The sequence below is a fragment of the Scyliorhinus torazame genome, chromosome 7, assembly GCF_047496885.1.
Source record: "Scyliorhinus torazame isolate Kashiwa2021f chromosome 7, sScyTor2.1, whole genome shotgun sequence".
Lineage (NCBI taxonomy): Eukaryota > Metazoa > Chordata > Chondrichthyes > Carcharhiniformes > Scyliorhinidae > Scyliorhinus > Scyliorhinus torazame.
The window spans coordinates 4,811,221-4,819,801 of NC_092713.1; the positions used below are offsets into that span (position 1 = coordinate 4,811,221).

An 8,581-nucleotide genomic window follows, 5' to 3' on the forward strand; every position below is an offset into this window, starting at 1 on the left:
ACATCCTGGTAAATCTTCTTTGCACCTTTTCCAAAGCTTCCACATCCTTCCTAAAATGAGGCGACCAGAACTGTACACAGGACTCCAAATGTGGCCTTACCAAAGTTTTGTACAGCTGCATCATCACCTCACGGCTCTTAAATTCAATCCCTCTGTTAATGAATGCGAGCACACCATAGGCCTTCTTCACAGCTCTATCCACTTGAGTGGCAACTTTCAAAGATGTATGAACATAGATCCCAAGATCTCTCTGCTCCTCCACATTGCCAAGAACTCTACCGTTAACCCTGTATTCCGCATTCATATTTGTCCTTCCAAAATGGACAACCTCACACTTTTCAGGGTTAAACTCCATCTGCCACTTCTCAGCCCAGCTCTGCATCCTATCTATGTCTCTTTGCAGCCGACAACAGCCCTCCTTACTATCCACAGCTCCACCAATCTTCGTATCGTCTGCAAATTTACTGACCCACCCTTCAACTCCCTCATCCAAGTCATTAATGAAAATCACAAACAGCAGAGGACACAGAACTGATCCCTGCGGTACGCCACTGGTAACTGGGATCCAGGCTGAATATTTGCCATCCACCACCACTCTCTGACTTCTATCGGTTAGCCAGTTCGTTATCCAACTGGCCAAATTTCCCACTATCCCAAGCCTCCTTACTTTCTGCATAAGCCTACCATGGGGAACTTTATCAAATGCCTTACTAAAATCCATGTACACTACATCTACTGCTTTACCTTCATCCACATGCTTGGTCACCTCCTCAAAGAATTCAATAAGACTTGTAAGGCAAGACCTACCCCTCACAAATCCGTGCTGACTATCCCTAATCAAGCAGTGTCTATCCAGATGCTCAGAAATCCTATCCTTCAGTACCCTTTCCATTACTTTGCCTACCACCGAAGTAAGACTAACTGGCCTGTAATTCCCGGGGTTATCCCTAGTTCCTTTTTTGAACAGGGGCACGACATTCGCCACTCTCCAATCCCCTGGTACCACCCCTGTTGACAGTGAGGACGAAAAGATCATTGCCAACGGCTCTGCAATTTCAGCTCTTGCTTCCCATAGAATCCTTGGATATATCCCGTCAGGCCCGGGGGACTTGTCTATCCTCAAGTTTTTCAAAATGCCCAACACATCTTCCTTCCTAACAAGTATTTCCTCGAGCTTACCAATCTGTTTCACACTGTCCTCTCCAACAATATCGCCCCTCTCATTTGTAAATACAGAAGAAAAGTACTCGTTCAAGACCTCTCCTATCTCTTCAGACTCAATACACAATCTCCCGCTACTGTCCTTGATCGGACCTACCCTTGCTCTAGTCATTCTCATATTTCTCACATATGCGTAAAAGGCCTTGGGGTTTTCCTTGATCCTACCCGCCAAAGATTGTTCATGCCCTCTCTTAGCTCTCCTAATCCCTTTCTCCAGTTCCCTCCTGACTATCTTGTATCCCTCCAATGCCCTGTCTGAACCTTGTTTCCTCAGCCTTACATAAGTCTCCTTTTTCCTCTTAACAAGACATTCAACTTCTCTCACTCACTCCCTCACTCGACCATCTCTTCCCTGCCTGGCAGGGACATACATATCAAGGACACGTAGTACCTGTTCCTTGAACAAGTTCCACATTTCACTTGTGTCCTTCCCTGCCAGCCTATGTTCCCAACTTATGCACTTCAATTCTTGTCTGACAACATCGTATTTACCCGTCCCCCAATTGTAAACCTTGCCCTGTTGCACGTACCTATCCCTCTCCATTACTAAAGTGAAAGTCACAGAATTGTGGTCACTATCTCCAAAATGCTCCCCCACTAACAAATCTATCACTTGCCCTGGTTCATTACCCAGTACTAAATCCAATATTGCCCCTCCTGTGGTCGGACAATCTACATACTGTGTCAGAAAAGCTTCCTGGACACACTGCACAAACACCACCCCATCCAAACTATTTGATCTAAAGAGTTTCCACTCAATATTTGGGAAGTTAAAGTCGCCCATGACTACTACCCTATGACTTCTGCACCTTTCCAAAATCTGTTTCCCAATCTGTTCCTCCACATCTCTGCTACTATTGGGGGGCCTATAGAAAACTCCTAACAAGGTGACTGCTCCTTTCCTATTTCTGACTTCAACCCATACTACCTCAATAGGGTGATACTCCTCGAACTGCCTTTTAGCAGCTGTTATACTATCTCTAATTAATAATGCCACCCCCCCCCCCCACCTCTTTTACCACCCTCCCTAATCTTATTGAAACATCTATAACCAGGGACTTCCAACAACCATTTCTGCCCCTCTTCTATCCAAGTTTCCGTGATGGCCACCACATCGTAGTCCCAAGTACCAATCCATGCCTTAAGTTCACCCACCTTATTCCTGATGCTTCTTGCGTTGAAGTATACACACTTCAACCCATCTCCATGCCTGCAAGTACTCTCCTTTGTCAGTGTTCCCTTCCCCACTGCCTCATTACACGCTTTAGCGTCCTGAATATCGGCTACCTTAGTTGCTGGACTACAAATCCGGTTCCCATTCCCCTGCCAAATTAGTTTAAACCCTCCCGAAGAGTACTAGCAAACCTCCCTCCCAGGATATTGGTGCCCTCTGGTTCAGATGCAACCCGTCCTGCTTGTACAAGTCCCACCTTCCCCAGAATGCGCTCCAATTATCCAAATACCTGAAGCCCTCCCTCCTACACCATTCCTGCAGCCACGTGTTCAGCTGCACTCTCTCCCTATTCCTAGCCTCGCTATCACGGGGCAGCACGGTAGCCTTGTGGATAGCACAATTGCTTCACAGCTCCAGGGTCCCAGGTTCGATTCCGGCTTGGGTCACTGTCTGTGCGGAGTCTGCACATCCTCCCCGTGTGTGCGTGGGTTTCCTCCGGGTGCTCCGGTTTCCTCCCACAGTCCAAAGATGTGCAGGTTAGGTGGATTGGCCATGATAAATTGCCCTTAGTGTCCAAAATTGCCCTTAGTGTTGGGTGGGGTTACTGGGTTATGGGGATAGGGTGGAGGTGTTGACCTTGGGTAGGGTGCTCTTTCCAAGAGCCGGTGCAGACTCGATGGGCCGAATGGCCTCCTTCTGCACTGTAAATTCTATGAAAAATTCTATGATAATCACGTGGCACCGGCAACAAACCAGAGATGACAACTCTGTCTGTCCTGGCTTTTAACTTCCAGCCTAACTCCCTAAACTTGTTTATTGCGTCCACACCCCTTTTCCTACCTATGTCGTTGGTACCAATGTGCACCACGACTTCTGGCTGCTCACCCTCCCCCTTAAGGATCCTGAAGACACGATCTGAGACATCCCTGGCCCTGGCACCCGGGAGGCAACATACCTTCCGGGAGTCTCGCTCGCGACCACAGAATCTCCTATCTATTCCCCGAACCATTGAATCTCCTACAACTATAGCTTTTCTATTCTCCCCCTTCCCTTCTGAGCCCCAGAGCCAGACTCAGTGCCAGAGACCTGGCCGCTAGGGCCTACCCCCGGTAGGTCATCCCCCCCAACAGCATCCAAAACGGTATACTTGTTTTGAAGGAGAACGGCCACGAGGGATCCCTGCACTGTCTGCCTGTTTGTTTTTTTCCCCCTGACTGTAACCCAGTTATTCTTGTCCTGTACCTTGGGTGTGGTTACCTCCCTGTAACTCTTCTCAATCACCCCCTCTGCCTCCCGGATGATCCGAAGTTCATCCAGCTTCAGCTCCAGTTCCCTAACGCGGTCTTTGAGGAGCTGAAGTTGGGTGCACTTCCCGCAGGTATAGTCAGCGGGGACACCGGTGGTATCCCTCACCACCCACATCCTACAGGAGGAGCATGCAACTGGCCTAGCCTCCATCCCCTCTTACCTTACAGAATATAGCTGCCCTGTGGACTAACTAGATCTCCGCCCTCCGACTCTGCTCCCAGTCAGCTACACTTTCTGTAAACTCCTGGCTCTCTTCGCACTCTTTGCGGAAATGTTGGAAACAAAATGAAAGGAGCACCTTACTCCCTCCTCACCTAACTCCCTCGGTCACCAAACTCTTACTATCGCACTCAAAAAGCACCAAATTCAGCACTCAGTGCAAACAAAGTCTGTACTGTAGGGGATCACTTTTATACTGTGAATGAAGCCTCTGAAAACTGGCCTAATCCAATTAACTAATTAACAAGCTCCAGCTGCAAGTGCCTACAAGTAGAAGCCTGTTTAAAGCTGATTAGTGAGTGAACCTCTCGAAAGATGCAACATCCACCCTAAAATATGGTGACCACGACGGGAGACAATTTGATCCACAGTCTCTCCTTCAACATTTATTCAGCAATTTTATTCCCTCGACCCATCCACTTCATTGGTTTCTTAAAACTCGAGCCTTTGGTCACGTTTCCTACTCTCTCCTAACCAGCTTACCGTCCAGTCTCTCAATTGTTCTCGTCGAGCGGCCCCAGACCGGCACCGCGCCGACCGCGCTGGTGGCAATGACGCTGATTCTCTGATCTCCGGAGAATCGGCGGATCGGCGTTGTGGCATCGTGGCACGATTCGCGCCCGACCATGCGATTCTCCGCCCGGCGTGGGCTGAGAGAACCCCGCCACATATTTTCAAAGCTTAGTTGAAAGAAACTCTGGAGGCAGGTCCCTGGCCCCCACGCGGGCGGGCTGTGCTCAGAAACCTCGCCCTTTGGGAGAGGAGGTCCCTGGCCCCCACGCTGGCGGGCTGTGCTCAGAAACCTCGCCCTTCAGGAGAGGAGGTCCCTGGCCACCACGCTGGCGGGCTGTGCTCAGAAACCTCGCCCTTTGGGAGAGGAGGTCCCTGGCCCCCACGCTGGCGGGCTACTCAGAAACCTCGCCCTTCAGGAGAGGAGGTCCCTGGCCCCCACGCTGGCGGGCTGTGCTCAGAAACCTCGCCCTTTGGGAGAGGAGGTCCCTGGCCCCACGCGGGCGGGCTACTCAGAAACCTCGCCCTTCAGAAGAGGAGGTCCCTGGCCCCACGCTGGCGGGCTACTCAGAAACCTCGCCCTTCAGGAGAGGAAGTCCCTGGCCCCCACGCGGGCGGGCTACTCAGAAACCTCGCCCTTCAGGAGAGGAGGTGCCTGGCCCCCACACTGGCAGGCTACTCAGAAACCTCGCCCTTTGGGAGAGGAGGTCCCTGGCCCCCACGCTGGCGGGCTACTCAGAAACCTCGCCCTTTGGGAGAGGAGGTCCCTGGCCCCCATGCTGGCGGGCTACTCAGAAACCTCGCCCTTCAGGAGAGGAGGTCCCTGGCCCCCACACTGGCAGGCTACTCAGAAACCTCGCCCTTTGGGAGAGGAGGTCCCTGGCCCCCACGCGGGCGGGCTACTCAGAAACCTCGCCCTTTGGGAGAGGAGGTCCCTGGCCCCCACACTGGCAGGCTACTCAGAAACCTCGCCCTTCAGGAGAGGAGGTCCCTGGCCACCACGCGGGCGGGCTACTCAGAAACCTCGCCCTTTGGGAGAGGAGGTCCCTGGCCCCCACACTGGCAGGCTACTCAGAAACCTCGCCCTTCAGGAGAGGAGGTCCCTGGCCCCCACGCTGGCGGGCTACTCAGAAACCTCGCCCTTCAGGAGTGGAGGTCCCTGGCCCCCACGCTGGCGGGCTACTCAGAAACCTCGCCCTTCAGGAGAGGAGGTCCCTGGCCCCCACGCTGGCGGTCTACTCAGAAACCTCGCCCTTCAGGAGAGGAGGTCCCTGGCCCCCACGCGGGCGGGCTACTCAGAAACCTCGCCCTTCAGGAGAGGAGGTCCCTGGCCCCCACGCTGGCGGGCTACTCAGAAACCTCGCCCTTCAGGAGAGGAGGTCCCTGGCCCCCACGCTGGCGGGCTGTGCTCAGAAACCTCGCCCTTTGGGAGAGGAGGTCCCTGGCCCCCACGCGGGCGGGCTGTGCTCAGAAACCTCGCCCTTCAGGAGAGGAGGTCCCTGGCCCCCACGCGGGCGGGCTACTCAGAAACCTCGCCCTTTGGGAGAGGAGGTCCCTGGCCCCCACACTGGCGGGCTACTCAGAAACCTTGCCCTTTGGGAGAGGAGGTCCCTGGCCACCACGCGGGCGGGCTGTGCTCAGAAACCTCGCCCTTTGGGAGAGGAGGTCCCTGGCCACCACGCGGGCGGGCTGTGCTCAGAAACCTCGCCCTTTGGGAGAGCAGGGCACCATTCTTAAAGGCCAACCCGCCTAACAGATATAGAAATAAGAACAAGGACCCCCCCCCCCCGAGTCATGGAGACCTCGTCCCACAGACACAAGGAACATTCCCTCATGGAGCTCCCTAGTGGAAGCTGCCCCCAGGCACAGTCCCCGGGAACTGCCCCCAGGCACTGCCAGGGTTGTGCCAGGGCGGGTCTCTCTCCCCCCCATCCCTGGGGTCTGTGCACCCTGGGGGGTCTATTTGCCTAGTTCCCATTGGTTCAGACCTGGTGTAAACCCCGTCCAAATACCGTCACATCAGCGGTGGTGGTGGGGCGACGGGGACACAGGGCACTGTAGCACAGTGGTTAGCACTGTTGCTTCACAGCGCCAGGGTCCCAGGTTTGATTCCCCGCTGGGTCACTGTCTGTGTGGAGTCTGCACGTTCTCCCTGTGTGTGCGTGGGTTTCCTCCGGGTGCTCCGGTTTCCTCCCACAGTCCCGAAAGACGCGCTGTTAGGTGAATTGGACATTCTGAATTCTCCCTCCGCGTACCCAAACAGGCGCCGGAGTGTGGCGACTAGGGGATTTTCACAGTAACCTCATTGCAGTGTTAATGTAAGCCCACTTGTAACAATAAAGATTATTATTATTATAATTTAACTTTGTCGGATGTGTTTTCCTCACGTTTTTTTCCCACTTCTTTCTGAAGCTCCGCAGATTCTGTTTGGAATCTGTGTGCTAATCTTTATTCTATTCTCAGTGCCTGGATGTTGTTGTCAGGTGGAACCCTGCGAGTGGTGACATTGAAACGATCTGTAATGTGGGGAGATTTTCAATCAGCTGATCTTTCTTGTTTCTGATCTTTTTCAGCCAGAGTGTGTGATAACTTGCTGTCACGATGTGAGAATGGAGGAGTGTGTGAGGACAATGGGAGGTGTCTCTGTCCCGCTCCCTACACCGGCCTCCTGTGTGAGAAAGTCCAATGCAGGAAGGGGGCAGGAGGATGTGTCTCGAAATCCCCCCGAGACCCCACCTTACACCAGGTGCTGCTCTCACTGACTGCTCTGCTAATCGTCGCCAACGTACCGCTCTGACCAGCCTCCAGCGCCGTGGACACTCACGGGAAGGTGCAGAGAGCACAGGAGAACGCAGGGTTTACTGTGTCGCTGTTAAAACACGCTCCCCTCCCTCACACACCCCACCCTGGGAAATACAAACTGGATTCCAAACCTGACCCCACTCAGCCAACTGGCCCCATCTCAGATCCTGGACGGAATCAGCAGTCAGTGGGGACAGGAAGCTCCGACTGTCCCCGGATCCAAGGCAGCAGCTAATATTCATTCTACAACTGCCAGCCACTCATCCCAACTTCAGCTTTGAGACAAAGAAACAAAGGAAGGATTTGCATTTCCCTAGCGCCTTTCACTAGCTCAGGACTCCCAAAGCTTTCCGGCCATTGGAGGACATTTCAACCAATACCGATCTGTGAATGATGTGATAATCTGTGTGAGATGTTCGAAAGGGGTAAATATTGAGCAGGACACTGGGAGAGAGGGAACCCCCTCCTGCTCTTCCTGCACAGAGTGAGGTGATCCATCTGAAAGGACAGGAACTCTCGCTTTAACACCTCACACAAAAGGTGGAAACTCTAACCGGGAATTTCTCACTGCCTCCCGCAGACAATTCCCACTAACTCAGTCTGTCTGTGGCCCTCTCCCTGATGGGATTACTGAGTGGGGACATGGCCTTTCTGTCAGGGAGTCACTAACAGATGGAATATGAGGGACAGTTTTGTGCTTCCCACATTCGGGAATTTAATCAGCATTCCTGTGTAATCTTGTCGATTAGGGGGTCTGTGGAATTCCTGACCCCCCCCCCTCCCCCCTCTGAAATCCGGTTCCTATCCTGTTCAGGCGGGTGGGGGGCTGTATCAGACCCATGTGGGGCAGATGGGGAGCAGTTGGGGGGGATGGGGGGCTCTATCAGACCCATGTGGGGCAGATGGGGAGCAATTGGGGGGGTGGGGGGCTCTATCAGGCCCATGTGGGTCGGACCAGGAGCAGATGGGGTGGGGGGCTCTATCAGACACATGTAGGGCAGATGGGGAGCAGTTGGGGGGGTGGGGGGCTCTATCAGGCCCGTGTGGGTCGGATCGGGAGCAGTTGGGGGGGGGCTCTATCAGGCCCATGTGGGTTGGATGGGGAGCAGTTGGGATGGGGGGGCTCTATCAGACCCATGTGGGGCAGATGGGGAGGTGGGGGGCTCTATCAGACCCATGTGGGGCAGATGGGGAGGTGGGGGGCTCTATCAGACCGATGTGGGGCAGATGGGGAGCAGTTGGGGGGGTGGGAGGCTCTATCAGGCCCGTGTGGGTTGGATGGGGAGCAGTTGAGGGGGTGGGGGGCTATATCAGGCCCGTGTGGGTCGGACCGGGAGCAGTTGGGGT

At 54.0% G+C, this 8,581-nt stretch overlaps 1 protein-coding gene across 1 annotated transcript in view; it reads left to right on the forward strand.

Moving 5' to 3' along the window:
- Positions 1–8,026, forward strand: part of LOC140426008 (netrin-G1-like) — a 262,666-nt gene extending 254,640 nt beyond the window's left edge. Inside the window, exon 5 of the mRNA XM_072510281.1 lies at positions 7,006–8,026. Within this exon, the coding sequence (XP_072366382.1) occupies positions 7,006–7,229 (224 nt within the window). The 3' untranslated portion in view covers positions 7,230–8,026. The remainder of the gene's footprint in view (positions 1–7,005) is intronic.
- Positions 8,027–8,581: the final 555 nt, after the last annotated feature.